We start from the raw sequence: 19,742 nt of genomic DNA on the forward strand, positions 1-19,742 counted from the left end.
TTGCATTGAGCTATCATACATACTATGTACATCGTAATTCAGCAAGTCTCATTTCACGCAATTATCGTTTGACTTTGCTACTGCGACCGGGAATAAAGATGGAGACACTGCTGTCTCCAATGTAGAACTTACAAATCTTAAAGCTATATTATTAGTCTATTATTTTCAGGCTGCAGGATGAAAGTTGTTTTTTTTAAGAACAGAGTTTATTCTTCTTCAGGATCAGCATTTTATAATTAAAATAAATATGAATAAATTACGGTCTCTCGAGTGGAATTAATATAGCGGCAGCAGAAAGAATCTATAAGAGCAATAGTTAAACATTAACCCTGCACGGTATGCCGATGTAAACTAGCAAATTTCTTTCTACCTAACTATTAATGATATTTTCTCTCATCACTTATTAGATATTAATTTTTAAATCATATTAATTAATAAATAATAACAAGGATATATTTATATATTATAGTATAAAATTTAGTCGTTTCACATTCTCCGTTTCGACTTAAATAAAATCGTAACGAAATAAAATATCATTAACATATTACAAAGATCATAATTCAAATTATTCTCAAATGTTCGCAGAATGTTGTGAGAGAAGATCATACGTTATATTTAAAAAATTCGCTAGATTATTCGAATCTTCATAGTTTAATACAATTTTCCAAATTGTTAAAACTATTTTTCTAGCATTAATCAATGCCTGTTATATGAATAACATACTCGTTATTCATATAGGCTGTGGTCAAAGTCTCGCTACAAACTCTTTGAAGCGTTTGATGGACCAAGCAGAAGAAAGAATTTTACAAATTGACTAATCAAAAAACGCTTTAAAGCATTTGTAACATCACATTGATCATACTCATAGTCATACTTGGTAATGTAGTATAGAGTTGATAAACGTGACCAGATTCAAGATTCTAAAAAAAAAAAATCGTGATCTCACTTGCTTGACTAGAACAGCAGCAACGCGAGCAAATGCAGGGCAACCTTTAATATCCGTGCAGCCTCTCCACCTCGAATATTGAACTTCGTCATGCAGGTATACAGCTACATGTAAAATGTCTCAATCCCTATCGACTCATTACTATGTTTACGTACGCTAATGATATTACGCCTATAATCCGACCAAACGCGTTACTAAAAAATTCGCTCATTTCGGAGCGACAAATTTCGTAAAAATTACGTCGAAGTGACTTCTTTTATCTTTATTCACGTAACAAAGTAATCATCATTTTTTTACGCAGGAAAAACTCTCGCTCTTACTCTCTCTTTTCTTCACAATCTACTATGTTACAAAGTTCGGAAGTGAAATGTACAGGCTCGTTTTACATTCTTATCTCTAAGGACAGCAGAAAATAGTTCATCACCGATAGTTCATCGTGGACCGAATTGTCAATTAACGATATTCACGACTCTTGGCGTTCATTGACGATTAATGATGGGATTGGAAAGTGGGAAGGGATGGAGTATAAAATATTTAACGATTCATAGAAAATCGACGAATATCTCTTAATCTATTCTCTCTGAGCTCACTTTGGAAGGTGATCGTGCCATGATGTTTCGAAGTCATTACAATGATTCAATGATACTTTAGGTCGAATGTTTTCTAAAATGCGTTTTCGATGGAAATAATACTTTTCTGACTTCTCTCAATCAAACGCAAGATCTTTGATAGAGATCAATTATTTAATGGAATTCATAATTTTGCAATTCTTGATTCTAGAAGTTCTAAATATAAATTAAACTTACATTAAGTTTTCAGAAATTAAATGTAATTATAACGCGATTGTTTACTTAATTTAAACCTTTTTTCAATTAGAATACATAAATGTATATTAAAAAAAAGCAAAATTAAAGAACAGATTAATGGGAGCACGGTGCAGAAAGTAGGGCGCAATTAATTTAACAAATATATATGAAATTAATAAACATAAATTAAATGTTTTAACATTACATAAAATTCGACTGTTCATAATACTAAAATTCGTATATTTTTAAACAAATATGGTACTTACAATGATACTTGCAAAAGAATATTATAATTGAATTTTCAAGCTATCAGAGATCTCGTTTCTTATAATCGCAATATACAATATCCGAAATATTCTTAAAAAGGCTACATGATGAGTTGTACCTACGTTTATGTCTCCAGTGCGTTCATTTCGGTACGAGAGCCTTCCAATCGTGACGATTCGTGCCCATCATACACACTACTTTAGTGTCACATGTAGTGTTACTACAGTTTACATATCCTTATCTCTAATTCTTTGATTAATATTTATCCGCACATTAGTAGATCCTTTTCGTTTAGCGCATTGAGTTACAATGCGAATGTAACACAAAGTTTATGTAGTTTTATGCTGAAAAAGATATCGGGCTATTCTATTTAACTTGACACAGATTGCCTCTAGTCGAGAATAAGAGCTGGGATCAAATATGAGCACAGCTTGTATCTAGTTCGAGCTAATCCACCCTAGTCAATCAGCTTCCATTTTCATTTACCTCCGACTATACCACAGTATTTATATCTGAAATAAGAGGAAGCTCGCAGAGAAAAAGAGACAAAACAAGCTTTGTCTCAGACTATAAATCTATCTTCAACGCGCAACATTTCAAGTTTCACAATTACTTACAATTAATAATAAAACGTCAGGACTGTAAGATTCTAAAACTTGAAATGCGATGTCGAGGATTGCAGGGTAATGTACAAATTGTTCTCTTATCGTTCATCATAAGGAGATGGAGAGCGATTGGCCTAATGTCTTACATCATGATGGAATCAGAATTCTGATTCCACCTGTCTTGCATGATTACAAAATAATCGATCTTTGACAAAACGCGTCCATTAGCATAATGTTGATTGCAAATAGTTATTTGTTTTTTATTATATAAATACGGATAGTATCAGACGTCCAAGTTCGTCGTTTTGATTCACTATAATTGGCATAATTGGAAAGAATATTTAATAATGAAGTCGTGTTTAGTGAATTTGCGAGACTCTTCCCAGAAGATGCATGCTGCAAACTTTACATACACAAAACACATGTTAGAAGAAATTATGTTATACGTGTACGTTACAGAGTCGGCATATAAAAAAAGTAAAACCTGATTATTATAATTTTTGAAAGATAAATAATTACAGATTAAGACTAATATATTAAGGAGCTCTTTAATTCTTCAATTGCCAACAATGTTCGCTAAGTTCAGTATACAAGTACAGTAAATAAAATAAAATACATTTAATGATTCACAATTAAGAAATAATTCATTTTTATCGTTTACTATGAAAAAAATGATTTAAAATTATGATTCTATCAATTAAAAATTTCTACATTACAGAAGCTTTCACGTGTCTCCGTGTTCATATGTGTCTTATTAGAATACCAATGTTTCATAAACTTTACTGTTCACTTTATCAGGATGCAACTGATACTCAATTTCTCTACATTAAAAAATATAATATATTAAAAACAATTCCTTAGAAAGGGATTAAAACAAAGTTGGGATTGAAGAAAAGTTATTCCCGATTTATACTGTAGAATAAAGTCTGCGTTTCATCAGTTGAGAAGAGCTCGCGTTCAGACAAAAAATTCTACGCGTTTTATAAAATCAATCCGTCGTCGCTGTTGATCCTAGAATGGTGAGAGCTTCATGATGTCGCTGTTAAGAACAGCAGATGGTGCATTATTGTCCAAGTCGAGAGGACTGCTGTCCGAACCGAGCGACGAGGAAGGCCCTATCGCTGCCGACGTTGTCACCGCCGCGACGAATTCATCGAGGAAATCGAACGAGGCCACTGCCTCGCGCTCCTTGTCCCCGTAGCGTACGAAGAAGTCATCGCCGCGGCCGATGATTGACGGCCGGGACGAGCCCCAGGTGGACGGCAGCCGGAGGACGCGGTGCGCCTGGGCCGCCGACGCTGAAGAAACCAAGGGCACACAGCAGCGGGTCAACAGATGCTGCTCTCAGACTTCACTCGATCGACTCGATTTTGCGCTCTTTCTCTTTCTCTCTCTCTTCTCTCTATACCGGTTCTAGCAGACACAGAGTAGCTCGGCTTAGCACTCTCTTTCACCGTATTCACGTCTCCTTCTCTCACCCTCTCTCCCTCTATTCCTCTTTCGTTCTTTCTTTCTCTTTCCCTTTCCTTTCTCACGTCTCCTCTATCCGTCCATATCGTCTCTCCGTTTTCCACTGTCGCTCCACCGCACCGGTTATACCTTTCTTTTTATTTCTTTTTGTGGAATTTAAGTATTTGGCGGGTGCACGACCGAGTGGATGATGTATAATGTACGTCGGACAAATTGTGTGGGACAATTTTATTTGTTATAATTCGTTTTCATAAGTTTTTCTACTTATTCTGGAAACTTCTGATCTTAATTCTATAAATTTTATATTACAGCAGACTATTATACAAGTGAGATAATCAAATTTTTCGATAAATTAACAGTAATCTAAAGATATGTATACGTATTACTATTGAGAAATAATAAATAGAAAATAATAAGAATTCTGACACATTTACATTATTAATTTGTTTTTGAATTTGTTTTTGAAATACGTTACATGTCATTTATCCGACGTACTTTGTATGATTATGATTCACTTGAGAATAATGATAAATTAATCAGAATTATATACATTATATAATATACATATATAAGATATTAGAAGATGTTACTTCTACAAAGCAGGAAAAAGAAATTCATTCGAATTGATTACAATTTTACGTGAAATTAAAAATGATCAATAATGTAGCGAGATTAATGATTCAATGTAGACAGGCGTAAAATGAAATAAAGACGTCGAAAAGGAAGATGAAGATGCTGAAACGGTCTTGCACGTGCCAATAAGATTCAGAGATTATCAATTTGCTCGCAGTACAATGAGAAAGAAAGTAACTATTTTTAATTTATACCCTGACGCAATTCCACTTGAGAAGCTTTAATTTCAGTAATATACATAACGTTCATATTTGCAGTCTCATATATTGCACGACTGCTCACTCATCTTTTAATTTTAACAAGATATTAGATAACGTTAAATTTGCGCATTAATTTGCACTCTTGTCCAAAAGTCTTTGGATGTTTTGAATTGCGCTTTTGTAGACACAGTTGTATGTTTGATTATCTATATAAAACTATATAAAATTAGATATAATGCATTTAAGAAATTGCACTAAGTTTGAATGTAATCTTCCTGTTTGATTATATACATGCACATACGTTTTGGTTATATATACAATCGATATTCATTTATATTTAATGTACCTTTCTGTATTTTGTCCCAAGACTTTCGGACGGCAATGTGTGCCAAGTAGTCCACGCAAATATATGTGAACGAGACGGAGAGATGGAATTGCGTAAAGGCGCTACGCCAGGAACGTTCATTACCAGTTAATAATTCTGTTAGTATAAACCAATGATCAGTCCGTTGGGCGTAACACGTGGTTCAGTTTAAGACGAAATAGGTTCCCCGGCGCGGCAATGCATTCCTCCCAATTGGTCATGTCGCTTATAGAAACTGATCGTCACTAAGCCGAACTACGTAGCTTTTCTTGTGACAATCAAAGCACACCGCGTAGGCGCTACCATCTGAACAGAAAATATGGAAAAGGCTATGTACAGCGAAAAGGCTACTGAGCAAGCGCGAATAGTGACGCCGATTGTACTATAATTGTACTGTGTTAATTGCGAGGGTCTAAAGTAATTGAGAGTAGACAAATCAGTCGCTCGATCGAGATATAATATGATATGACGTGTACAAGTGTAACGCCGATTTTAAATGTGTGACGAGAAAGATGTTGCCGTCTTAAGCTTACAAGAGCAAGCGCTATTCGCACACCACCTATAAAACTTTCTAAAGCGTTTCTTAAGCTTTTTTCCTTCAATGTTGAGCGACGTAAATTAGCGTTAGAATATCTGAATTATTATTTAATACTTTGTGGCCTTTTCTTATAATAATCTAAACACGATTTTACAAAAAATTGATTTAATAAAAGAATTAATTTAATAAAGTATTTTCTATCTTATACTTAAATTATACTTAAATTTGTTATTAAAACAAAAATTGAGTTTTGGTATAAAACTTGTATATGTATAATCAGAAACCAGCATCTTATCCACTAAAATAAATCATGTATAAAATGACAATTCAGATGTTCTACAATATATAAATATTCAAAATATTGGATTATTGTTAATCAAATGCTTTAGCTTCAAGCTTTTTGCATGTTTTCATATTAGTCGATTAGTAAAAATTTCACAATTTTAAACAAAAAGCGTAATGAGAATATTAAACATTTATTGATGAAACAGAAAGTGATAGCTAAGGGTTAGGCGCTAAGAATGATAGAGATCGTAAGGATCGCATTTAAATTATGCATTTTGCGCAAAGATGGTCAGTGGTGATGCGCGAAAACGGCATGGCAAAAATGTCTACGGAGTAGATACCCGAAGACGAATACCTTTCTTTTGCCGTCGGTACCGATGTAATCTATGCAAGTGGCGGTAATCAGATGGTTCATCTCCCGAGTCGCTACCCGCCGAACCGCTACTCGATGTCGCCGAAGAACTTTCGCTGCTTGCTAACATCACGTCTAAGAGATTTGCTCTGGCCTAAGTGAAAGTATAGCGATCAATATTGCATTCATTTTCACGTAGAAATAAAAGCATAATGAAGTAAAGTGATTTATATGACATCTTATATTTGCGAAAAATTATATTCAAGCAAACAATTATTCTAGCGATTAATTCTTATATCCGCAATGAAATCGTTAAGCACTTTATCTGTGAGCATTATATTCTATCATTTATCTAAGTTACTTAAAATTTCTATAGTTTAGTCTTATTGGAAGCTCACCTTGGGGTCGGTGAAGTCAATATCACGTTCAACGTGAACCCATCCTGTCGGACAGCAGCAAGCAAGATCCAATTTCTCAAGCGGTACCTGCGATTCGTTGTTAATGATGTTAACAGCGGTAGTATCTTCACCCTTCCGAATCATGCGGTTCAATTCATCTATAACGTCCTTGGATGTGGCGCGTTCATGGAAGCTCAATGTTCGATTTCTGCCCTCCACGAGAAGCGTTGCTCGTGCCGGGCTAACCTAATAAAATTAATTTCTTTTTTTATAGCGTTAATACATTAATTAATGTTATTAATAACTGTTATTTTTTAATATTAACATTATTAGATATATATTATTATATATATATATATATATATATATATATATTAATAACGAGCAATAATAGTTAATTAATAAAATTCAAATTTTAATTACATACGTATGACGCTAAAAAACCTCAAACGTTTCAACTTACAAAGTCTTGCTCGTTTATAATAAAAATCTTGACATTTTAATTTATTGCGTAGCATTTACACGAGCCTATTTCTCTGTATTTATATTATTATATTGATAATCAATGTTAAGCGAAACAAATAATACCTCTCAATAAAATTTCTTGAAATAAAGAAATTATTTCCTAAAAATAAAAATTATTTCTTCAGGAAGAAAAAGAGAAATTGAATAGGTGTAATCGCTTTTCTTTTCTTTCGTGCAAATTTAAGTAGTATTTGAAAGCAAACTTACAACTGTACTAGGTGTAGAGGAAGTTGCCTCTTCGTCCTCCTCGGGAACAGCTCCCAATTCCGATGGAGCTACCGTTGTATATGCGATACCGCCATTACACGACACAGCGCTTACAATCCTCTCCTCGAGTGCCAACGATGGTACCTGTATCTGATCGAGCAGCTCATCGTTGCTGCTCATTTCATTCGTGTTTCCGATACTACGCTCTTGAACGGACGAGCTTTCTAGCTCCGCTATCTTTGTCTCTCCCGTAGAATCATTTTTGTTTGGGACCAATTCTATAAGCGGTGAGATTTAAAAAACATTTTTAATATCTTTTCTATCATTTTAATTCCATTCTTTCATTACTATATTTAAAAAATTTCTTGCTAATTATTCAGATTAAGGGACACCCTGCCGATGACCTTGACCTTGACATATGTTGCCCTGAGTAACCTCCGACAGGTTTTAGGTGGCGGTCAACCTTCGTTAAAAAGTTATTAACAAAAAAAGTTTTAAAAATAACGTTTAATTTCTACCACATTTTTCAGAAATACTCAGAAATATTTAGAAGGTTTAATGGCATACACAATACAACTATATAACACGAGTATTCCCTGCTTTAAAATATATTTGCTATTCATGTACTGTGGGGGGAGGGGGGGGAGTCGAAGGTGAGAGTCGTGCGCCCCTTTGCAGATGGAAGGGTGGGTGAGAGTCGCTTCGGCTGAAAGTCGTGCACCCCTTTGCAGGAGGGAGGGGGGTGAATAATATCTTCCACCTTCGACTCTCACCTCCCTTCCCCCTGCGAAGGGGCGCACGACTTTCACCTTCGACTCTCACCCTCCTCTCCGCCCGCGAAGAGGTGTACGACTTTCACCGGAAGCGACTCTCATCCCTCTTCTCCCTGCAAAGGGGCGCACGACTTTCACCCTCGACTCTGATCATCCCCCTACAGTGCACGAATAGCAAACATATTTTAAAGCAGGGAATTCTCGTGTTATATATGAACTTTTTTTGACAGAATCAATAATAACGATTATAAAGATTATTGATTGTTGTATCTCCTTTCTATTCTTTTGTTGTTCTCTTATTTTCTTATTGTCAGATGTCAGAAGACATCGGTCTAAATTGCTCGCCATTTCGTATAAGACTACTGTTGAGACCAGTAACATAAATCTTAACAATTATTGTAAGTTCGCTTTCACTATGCATACTGTCTATGTTATTTTTGAATTTTTATTATAATAATTATCATTCTCAAGTTTTATATACATATATTAATAGATGTTGTCGTAATACAGAATGATGTTAACAATTGTTTGTATGCTGTACAACATATAAAAGATACGTAAGGATTAAGAACATGAGAACTAATTTATTAAAGATGACTACAGAATTTTTATTTGTTGATTACATTTGTGATTCCGGTTTATTACATTTTAACATCTTATTATTCACTCGTCTTTGGCCGTCATTTATATATAATTATTGTGAACTTTTTTTGTTAATAACTTTTTAACGAAGGACGACTGCCACCTAAAACCTGTCGGAGGTCACTCAGGGCCATGACCTTGACAACATATGTCAAGGTCATCGGCGAGGTGCCCTTAATCTGAATAAGTATCAATTTCTTTTAGTTAATTGATTTTTTATTTTTTTCCCTGCATTTTATGATTATAATAACAATAACTTGACTGAAAAATAGACAGTATAAAACGTTTTGTGTTTAATTAACGAATACAATTGAGTATCACCTTCGGTCGAGTGAGACACGTTCTGCGATTCCATTTGGTTGGGATTATTCGGTAACTCTGCGAGGTACATCTGTTGTTCGGCGATGAAAGACAGGACGCTCTGAAGTGCTTGTTCCCTGTCCGGTGGTGGTCTACCACTTCTGGAGGACGTGCTTGCCAAGCTCTTGGTACTCTCGAACTTTACTAGCCGGTAAAAATCCCTGGTGAAGTCCGTGCCGATTGACGGAGTGTCAGGATCGTCGCTGCAGCCAGAGAGTGCCGCCGATGAACGCTTACTCGAGTTCTCCAGGGCACCCTCCTCGCTACTCCAGGACGCACCGGGACTTGAGGCATATGGCCAGGGTCCGTTTGTCCTCGCGTCCATTAAAAGCGCAACCTAAGAAATAAAAGATAATTTGCATTACATATATCGATTAGGCAGATTTGCACACTTTTTACTCTTTTGAAATAAGATTTACTCCAAAGCAAAAGGAGTGAAACCTCAATCCTTTTTTGGAGTACAATATCAGGATAGATGGAACCTTACTCCAAAAAAGGGATTGACATTTCACTCCTTCAGAGTGAATCTCATTCCAAAAGAATAAATCTCACTTTAAAAAGAGTGAAAATCTACTATCTATCTTGAACAAGAGTGACCGTATTTTCACTCTTTTTTCAAGAGATTTCAGTCTTTTCGAGTGAGATTTCACTCGACGAGATTTAGGAAGTAGTTAAACCATTTTTGTTTCGTACACTGAAAAAAATTTACTGCATTTTTCAATCTTCCTAAAAATTTACTGAATTTGATTAAATATCTGTTTGAATAGTGATAACGAAATATTTACCTATAACAAATAAATATTTATTCAAAATAAAAAATTATACTTAAGTTAAATAAATATAGATACATATACGCCCGCATTCGAATTAATCAGGCTGCAATAGATTCGACTCTCCGTAACGATATTTTTATTAGAATAACTAAATGAACGTTGTAGACGTCGATCGATATTGTGTAACACTCGACAGACATACCAGCTCCCCTCCGGTCCTATCGGCAAGATAGCTCGCACCGTTCCACAGACACTCGTTCGCGTCCTCCTCCAATTCCAGAAGATTATGTTCCTTGATTGCTGGCAGGGCAGGTGTATTTGTAGCTGGTTGCTCCTTCCACATTGCGGATTCATTTTGTACGAGGTCTTCCGTGGATAGGGAGAAACTCCAATCCTCCAGCTCCGCTCTGTCGTACTCCAATTCGAGCAAATCTCGATGTTGTTGCGTGCTTCTACTATCATCGAGCCTGAAACCCGTGCCCTGATCAATTCTGGCATATTTTCATGTTTCAGTTATATCGATAATCTACTATCCGGCTTTAGAGAAAATATGGTTTTGTTCTTCCGTTGTATCGGTTTCATAAAATGTTTAATTGTAAAACCGTAATGCAAATTGAACAAATACATAAAGCTTCATTATAATTTGCATGTGTAATATATTTAAAATGTTTTTTCGAATATAAATTTCAATATTTGTTAATATACGGAATCTAACTTTTATATTAACATATAATCTAATCTTTTAATATTATAAAACTCGATAATATTTTAATTGATTTATGATCTGTGGAAGTAACAATAGTTTATTAACGTTTTTTTTTAATAAACCTCATAAAAGAAGCTAACTTTAATTGAACAGGAAGATACATTAAAGATTCTCTCTAGTGTTATACACACATATTCCGCTTTTACGTTTTCTTAATCAAGTTTTCATAATCCGGCGATTATACACCCTTAGAAATAGATATAGCAAACAAACCTAAGCCATTGTTGCACATATTCGGCGTCCCAGCCTTCCTCCTCCACCAGCAAGAGAGAAGATGAGCCCATGGGGCTAGGCAGTTTGTACGGTGTAAAATTGGCGGTAGTGGTGAGCTTGAGACAAAGATGACTGTCGGAGAAGCTACGCATCACGTGCTGATAGGGTAACAGATCTTTAGTCGGCGGATAGCTGTGGCGCGGATTGATGCCCACGGTGAGATTCAGAGGTAGAAAGAGGACGTCCGGATCGCCGGTGTCGAGGGCGACGAGACGAGCATCCGGCGACACGTCAGCTTCGGTCTCGTCGGTGGCCTCCTTCAGATCTTCGAGGCCGCGCACAGATGGCTCCTGACGCGTACCCTCACCTTGAACATCACTCGACATGGTCGAGTAGCCCTCGTCGCGATTACCACTTTCTGGGCTTTCGCTGCCTTCCTCTTCCGACGGTTTTTGCGCTGCAAACGATTTAGTCAAACAATTCCGAGAAGAGTAGACGCATTATAGTTTTGTCTTATCATTTTATACTATATCACATGTTGCTGTTAGACAGCTTCAAAGGGAGAGAGTGACAAGTAAATAATAGAATAAAAATATCTTAAGAACGGAAAAAATTTTTCGAGATTTCTACACCGAGAAAAACTTTTGGTTAAAAATGAATGAATCAGAAAATTTTGATTTGTCTATTTTCAATCAGAATTCCAATTAATGTAATTAGATACTTTTTTCGGTGTAATTATGTTTGATTCTATAGCAAATGTGTTAATTGTGATAAAAGATAATTAGTACCAAGAGGTCTACTACGTCGGCACTTAGTGGTTGCCATCACGGGTATTTGCAAATTGAGGGAACGTGGTCTTGAGAGGGGTACCCAGGAAGGGTCCAGACCCAAAGCGGCGACCAGGGCGGCTGGACCACCCTCGAGAATTCCTTGGATAAGTTCGGTAGGGCTTCCAGGACTGGCAGCCTGCGCCAAGAGTCCTGACAATGCTCGATTTTGAGCCTCAAGCTCTCGTATACGTCTCTGCAATGCACCTATTTCCTCCCTAAGACCCTGAGAACAATTCGATGGCCATCAGTATTCTTACTCAATATGTGTCGTTAAAAAAGCGCATTAGCGAGTGGAAAGAAGCTTGCTAGCGGCAAATTTAATTCTTTCAAAAAATAATTCTAAGTAAAACTTAAAAATTGATATTAGATATTAATAATCCTAGAAAAATAATAGCTAAATTTTTTCGAGACTTATATGAATTGCATACCATTTGTACAATCTATTAAATTATTTTTTTTTATTGTATATTGAAAGAAAAGATTGACTGCTGCAGCAAATTAAATGGTAAAATATGGTATAGCATTTTTAATTAGTTGCAGCAGCCAATTTTTGCTGCAATTAAAAATGTTATGCTATATATTCAGTTAATCTTTTCTTTCAGTGTAAACTTAAGAAGAATAAATAATGTATTAGTGAAAATATTAAATGTTATCATACATTCTACTTATTTTTTATATATAAGTTTTGAAAAGATTAATATGTTCAAATTAGGCATTATTATTTTTCTGGTGTGAAAAATCCTGATTATTATACAGTGCTGAAAATCTCCGCCTTCAAACATTATATACATCTACATATGTAATAATTTGAGTAATCTAAATAAATCGTAGTAAAAAAAGAGATAAAATTTTATTGAAATAAAGTTCGTACAAAATTAAACAAAATGTGTAAGAATATCTTTCGTATACAAGATATACTTGGCACGGGACACTATTGTATCTTTTGATCGTACGTTTTCAACATCGTTTCTCAAAAAAAAAAAATCTCTCCAAAGCTACACTTGAAGAAGCTTCTCTTGTGAAATTTTCCAAATAATAATCTCGAAGTTTATACACAAATTCTTCAGCATTTTATATACATAATAGCATTCACACAGCGCACATCGTCGCAACGGACATGGACCATTCGAAGAGGACGAAAAGAGAGGTAGAGAAAAGGAAAGGGTGGTAACGAGAGCATAGCGATGAACCTTTTGCGATAGGAGAGCGCGGACCACCTGGTTGGCGACGTCGTCCAGGCACCGCTCATATTGTCGACGCTGGGCGTCAGCGTCTCGCGCTAAGGCTGCGTGCTCCGTTTCGAGGGTTGCCAAACGTGCTACCAGCGCGGCGTGCACTTCACCGGCGCATGCTGCCTCCAGGCCGCGTAGTTGACCACGCATCGACTCGTTCTCTAGTTGCAGCTTTGATATCTGCGCCTGATACTGGTGCACGCGCGCCTACAAACAGACGTGTGAAAATTATTTCTGGCATATTTTATTGGGTTGAAGGAAAAGTTCTGGGGTATTTTGTTAGCTCAAAACAGGGTGTCACGAAATTTTTTGCCAAGCGCTCTTCTGTAGATAGAGTGGACTAAACTGAGTCGAAAAGTTCTTAATGTTCTTTTACATAAGTTGACTCTGCTTTTGACACTGCGAACATTATGTTTTTACAAGAAATTTAACTTGATTTTATCTGTTTTGTTAATTTTAATTAATTTAATTTATAAAGGTTATGCGTTTCGCGGGTTCCTCCGTGTCCAGATCCATTCTTGAGATGCCAACGTTTCGTGAACTTTGCAGTCTATTTCATCAGGGCGAGGGGCAGCCTGATACGTTGGCATCTCAAAAATGGATCTGAACACGGAGGAAACCCGCGAAACGCATAACCTTTATACAGAAAGCACCCGTGGAAGCCTCAAGAATGTTATTTAATTTATATTATTGTGCATTTATATTATGGTGCGCAATAGATAAGTCTCCATAAGATTTTGTTATCCTTTCTTTTTAGTAACTGTCGTTTTAATGATATTCTGATTCAGCTCGCACTTAGACCCAGTTTCACAACTCACGGTTAACTCTTAACCGAGGTTCAACTTATTTGTCATCTTTTTCCAATTCTAGAATTGAAAAGAGATAATGAATAAGTTGAAATTCGGTTAAGAGTTAACCGTCAGTTGTGAAACTGGGCCTTAGTTAATCAGCTAACTGACAGTTACACACACTCCAGATATGGTCATTTTGCTAAACGTACACTAGAACATTTTTTTAAAGCTTTTAAATATTTTTATGTCAACATGCCTGCACTATCGCTCTTTCTAAAATTGGAAAACGTCGAATCTAGTTTTCAGTACTATCGGATGGGGAGTCTCAGTTTGTAACCAAGGTTTTTAAAAACTTAAACCCGTCACTGCAGGGGTCTCTTTACTTTCATTCTTAAACGGAAGCAATTACGTGGTGGTGAGGTTCGTGACCGGTTCGCTTTTCTTATTGCTGTTTGCCTTGAATCAAGACACGGTCTTTTAAACGGCGGAAAGGTGAAGTTTAACGAGAAACGTTTCTACGAGCGATCGGATGCATTGTTTACCGGCGACACGGCGTTGCCGACGAGCTTCTCTCGCGACTCGCGGTCGGGCACAGCAATAATAACTGGTCGTTATTAGCAGAAAGGCGTTTAACGTTGAATTAGTGCCGCGGAGAATCCTGTTGGGGACAGGGGTGCTAATAGAGGGTGCGTGTGTCTGATTTATAACAGTCGGCCCTCGCCTGTTATACACCCCCGCATCGCATCGAGCGAGGAAACCAACGATTTTCTGTCATGCTTTGGCCTGAGGGAGAGTAAAAATGCAGACCGTCCGCCTTCTGCGCGAATTCTCGTAGACACGCGTTATTTCTCGACAATATAGAGTTCCATATATATTTTCAATTTTTCTCTCTAGTCAGGAATTAGTTTCCTAATTTCTTCGAGAACGTCTCTCTACTATAGATCTTGACTTGTCACGTGATTCGATTCGACAGAATCTTTTTTTCTTTGCAGGTCGTCACCGACTTGCGTGCAGCGATAAAAGTACATTCGTGAATAACATATACACTGTGCCTTCCATAGAGATTGCGCGGCTTGTCATTGACAGACGGTGGCGGGTCGACAGTCGACATCGAACCTGGGGATCGAGTGACGATCGATATTAAACGTTATGTCGTAGGGGACAGGCGATATAGCCTCTCTTTCTCACCCTCCTTCTCTCCGCTGCTATCCTTACTACGGGGAAAAGGAAGAAGGAGGAAAGAAGACACTCCCCGTACGATACGACTCTTTTAGGGGCAAACCGTCCGTGAACAAGATACCGCGTGCACCGTAAGGATCGGCAGTAAACGTCCGCGTTTACTGTTCCCTCCCTTTATTATCTGGACTCCCGTCTTCCGGCATAGGACGCGTTTTATGCCAGAAATCATCGTCCGCGAGAGCTTTACGAGAGTCGCGCGAATTGCGGAAACGAGAAGCGAGCGCGCGAAAGCGAGTTTATCGACGTTATTCTTTTGGATAGAATAATAGCAGCGCGTCGATTGCTGTATTAACCGTAAAGTTTGGTGAACCTACGGGAGTTAACGCGATATTATATGTTATGGCGATGATATATAGAAAAAATATAAAGAAGGAATTGAAAACATCGATATTTCATAAACAAATTCAAGTAAAGAAAAATATAAAATTTATAGACTCCTTAAATTAATACATAACTGTTATTTACATGGCTTGGAGATTTTGGTACACTATCGATAATCAAACCGTGTACAATCATTGCTGAGGATGGCTCAAATAACGAACCGAAATGTACAAAATTGAATTTGCGACACATAGGTATTATTAGGTGTTAAACTTAATTCCTGCCGCTCGCTACTAGAGGGTGCTGGCTCCAACGCTGGCGAGTTTCGACGATGAAGTCATATGTCTTTTGTAGTTTAGACATCGCTGAAAGTGATTCAATCCTCACAGGTTAGATTTCTCGACGCCAAAGAGATTTTCCAATCGATTGAAAATGAATCGCGATAAGTTGTTTTTCCGATATGTGCTTCTTCACTACTTCGACCTCAAGAAAACCATTTTAACATATGTATATAGATGTAATTTCATAATAAAAATTATATTGACTATTCAGTAGAGTTTCGGGAGGGTGGTGTAAAAATTATAATATTTCTATTAACTATGAATTATTTTCTTGTACTTTTCATTTTTTTGAAGATCCTCCTTAACGGGCGGAATAATCCCAACTGATTTTGATACATGTACGTACATTTTAAATCAGTTATTTATATTTTTCACTAATGTGTGTTAATTTTTTGTTTATACTTAAAAAGTTACACTATGTTTAGTGTTATTATGTTCGAAATGTAACTAGGCATGTGAGATACATTTTTGCAAATTTTCGTATCACTTTAAAGTTGAAATTGACGAAATAACCCCATCCTATCTTACTGCATAAATTTTTTAAAGAATTTAAAGATAAAATCTTCAAAATTTCAATATAATCAGTAGAGGTCTGATTAAATATAATACAACGAATTTTAGTTACAATGCACTTTTTAAATTTAACTTTTGAGATTTTCTGCCGTGCCATATTTAACTATTTCCTCAGAGAAAGAAAAATGCAATAATAAGATAAACCTTCGTAAAAGGAAAAAGAAGAATCGTAAATCTTCGCAAAGGCTGAAATCGCGGAATTAAATCGCTTGAACAGAGTCGACCCGGCCGATACGATGTGCGCGAAACGAGACAAAACTGCTGTGAACCTGGCACGCTACTTGACGTTTAATAATGGGAACCGAGCAAAATTCGGGTTTGTAACAATGCCTGGGACAATCCGGGCGGAGAGTGCTCGCGTGGTGAAATACAATAAGGGCATGTCGCCGTGAAGGAGACCGGTATTATTGGATAAGGGGAAACCTTTTACGGGACTGTCATCGCGCTGCGGCTTCCATGCAAACCATATAACTCACAACGCGCGATTCCCCAACAATAAGTGTTCGATTGTCGTCTGATCGCGTATCAATATCGATTATCTCGTTCGCGTGTTGTCGTCTCGTGCAGCATTATGATATGGTATATTTGATTGACAAAGATGGGGACAAATCTTGGAGATAAATTTGTCGTGAATACCTCCTATTCCGTTTCAACCATAGACATATAGGATAGACCCAGTATCCATATACTTTTCTATAGTAAATGCTGGGTTTGACAGGCAAAAAATCCAATTTTCCTGGGCTATTACATTTAATCTTCTATTTAGAATTCCGATACTGAAATAACATTACAAAGCATTCTTCTATTTCTATCATTACGGTCATTCTTTAAGAATTTTTAAAAAACATAATTATATAAATTATATGATATAAATTTTTAAATCAATGAGAATAAATCTAATTAAATAAAAATTCATATATTCAGTAAAAGTAAGATCTTAATACTTAAATATTTCTTGTGTGAATTTATGTACTTATGTATCTGATTATGCACATCGTGCGCCGAAATCTTTTTGCGGTCTTAAAATGCCATCATGAGCAGAACCATAATAATATCATTTTATTTATTAAGTACTAATAGCGCATATATCTAATAATTTATAGTTACACTCAAGCAATTTAATAATCTTTTATGCTAATAAGCATCTAGTAAAGGTATAATTATAAATTGATAAATATGTGCACCATAAGTGTCGGATTTATAATATTTTTGTTTATATGAAGAAAATATTTAAAAAATATTTAGATAAGATTTAAAATGTAGCGAATTACTTAACAATCTGTGAGGATCAAATAAGTCTTACGTACTTCGTAGGACAGTGTAAGCGCCGTTTTCTCCTGCTTCAGCTGTTCGGCCCGGTGCTTATGTTGCAACAGATTCCGCGACGACTCCTCCATTCTGCAACAACAAATCAAAACCGTCAGCGAAAGGAAGCTCGCAGATTTTAATCCCCGATGAAAAGATCCTAATTGAACGAGCCATTGAAATCATTCTCGTAGCCTCCTCGGTAGCTTTCTATTGTGCTGGGAAATTTATTTGCTCTCTCGTCAACTTTACCTTGGTCCTGAAGAACCTCACTTTCGACGAAAGGGATTCCATTCTCACAAAATAAACTTACAAAGATATCTTTTTTTACTACACTCCCTCTATTCTTTTAACACACTATAATATATTTTCATAAAAATAAAACACTAAAATTACAAACACCTCTCTCTAAGAAACTTATTACAATTGGCTCCAAGTTTGACAATTATTTCCAAACTTTTTACTGGTACCCTCTTAACAATTCTAGACTTGAGTATTAAGTAGACTTAAGTATCGCTGAATATATTTTATATTCTTCAGGCGGTGCCTTCATTTCCTTAGTGTCAAACTTGGCTTCGTATTTTACTCACGAAGAAACAAATCGAAAGATCGGGATTTTTGTTTGACGAACTTCCTCATGCGCGAACGTTTCGCGGGGTTAATGATCTGATTAGAGATGCGAGGGCGCGTTTGAGATATGAAGCCGATTTAAGCTTTTGGAGGGAGGCTTTCGAGCAAGAGGTTGCCACAGCGCCTGGCAACACCCTTCGTCTTCCCATCACATCGGAGCCTCTCACAGAACAGATATCGTTGCTTATGTCCTTGGCGAAGTAACTTTCGAACTAGTTACGAGTTTCAATTTGATTGTACTCCGTTGACATTTAATAAAGGTAAATTCATGGCTTATGCACAAGGAAATCGCGACCATCTCGCTAATTGAATAACTAAATATATGATAAAAATTTAATATATGTTTTATATTATAAAAACACATTTAATGTGCAATAGATTATTTACGGTCCATGTCCTAAAACCAAGTTTTCAAAGTAGAGAAATTTAAAGTTTCTAAAAAAATCACATTTTTTAAAATATCTCAGGTTTTCTGGAATATCTCTAACATAAATCCATTACATAGATCGCTCATTTATGTTTTATGTCAGGTATATATAATTTGAGATATTTAAAAAAAAGTGATTTTTATTACGTTTATTAAGACTTTTGGGCCTTAAATGATCCAAAGAGCTCTTGAAGTTATAATATGAACTTAAAATCCATTCTATAAGCATATATTCTATATATTCCAACAGATGATATCTTGACTATATAGACTTCAAAGAGTTATCCACAATAATTGAAACATATTAATAAAATTATGAAATAAAATTATCATTAACATGAAATTTTCATTGTGTTCTTCGAATTTTTAAGACAATAATTTCGACTGAGAAAGGAAACAAGATATTGTATTTAAACATAAAAAGAATCTTGCTAAAGTATTGTATTTAAAAATTTAGTTAAACACGGATCTGAAAATAATTTTGTTTGAACCATCGAAATAATTATGTAGAAAACTGATAAACTGATTGCTAAAATGTAAAACTCTTTGCAGCATTGTCAGCAACATCTAAACGTTTTACATAATTATTTGATGGTTCTACAAAATTATTTTCAGATCTGTATGTAACTAAATTTTTATAGATACTTTAGTAAAACCGTTCTTTCTATACAGTTTCTCCATATATTGTAATTAGTATTAGATGAGATATTTGAAAATATTTTTATTATAAAATAACCGCACGGATATTTTTAACGATATTAAAATATCTATTAGCTATTTGTCATTAATTATATTAATATTTTTATTAACAAATAATTATTGGTATTGTTAAATTAATTGTGTTGAATAAACGAAGCTCATCGCGCTTAGAAAATTTTTCAAAGCATTTTGTAATTTTTATTTCGTCGCCGTTTGCTGTTTTACATTTTT

General features: G+C 35.8%; 1 protein-coding gene across 1 annotated transcript; it reads right to left on the reverse strand.

The window, feature by feature from the left end:
* Positions 1-3,362: 3,362 nt before the first annotated feature.
* Positions 3,363-17,847, reverse strand: LOC108758527 (uncharacterized). Its single transcript, XM_018503535.1, has 10 exons — positions 17,758-17,847; positions 13,144-13,392; positions 11,912-12,176; positions 11,124-11,580; positions 10,347-10,611; positions 9,333-9,708; positions 7,597-7,874; positions 6,865-7,110; positions 6,470-6,620; positions 3,363-3,922 (listed from the first exon to the last, which is right to left on the reverse strand). Exons 1-10 carry the CDS (start codon positions 17,845-17,847, stop codon positions 3,636-3,638), a joined length of 2,664 nt encoding a protein of 887 aa, XP_018359037.1. The 3' UTR covers positions 3,363-3,635.
* Between the last annotated feature and the right edge of the window lie 1,895 nt (positions 17,848-19,742).

This window comes from Trachymyrmex cornetzi, unplaced genomic scaffold, assembly GCF_001594075.2.
Source record: "Trachymyrmex cornetzi isolate Tcor2-1 unplaced genomic scaffold, Tcor1.1 scaffold1583, whole genome shotgun sequence".
Taxonomy (NCBI): Eukaryota; Metazoa; Arthropoda; class Insecta; order Hymenoptera; family Formicidae; genus Trachymyrmex; species Trachymyrmex cornetzi.

Coding starts and splice junctions, on each gene's coding strand:
- LOC108758527 (XM_018503535.1), bottom strand. CDS start 17,847: ATGGAGGAGTCGTCGCGGAATCTGTTGCAACATAAGCACCGGGCCGAA. Junction 12,177..13,143: donor GCGCTCTCCTATCGCAAAAG/GTTCATCGCTAT, acceptor AATTGTTCTCAG/GGTCTTAGGGAGGAAATAGG. Junction 9,709..10,346: donor ATAGGACCGGAGGGGAGCTG/GTATGTCTGTCG, acceptor TTTATTTCTTAG/GTTGCGCTTTTAATGGACGC.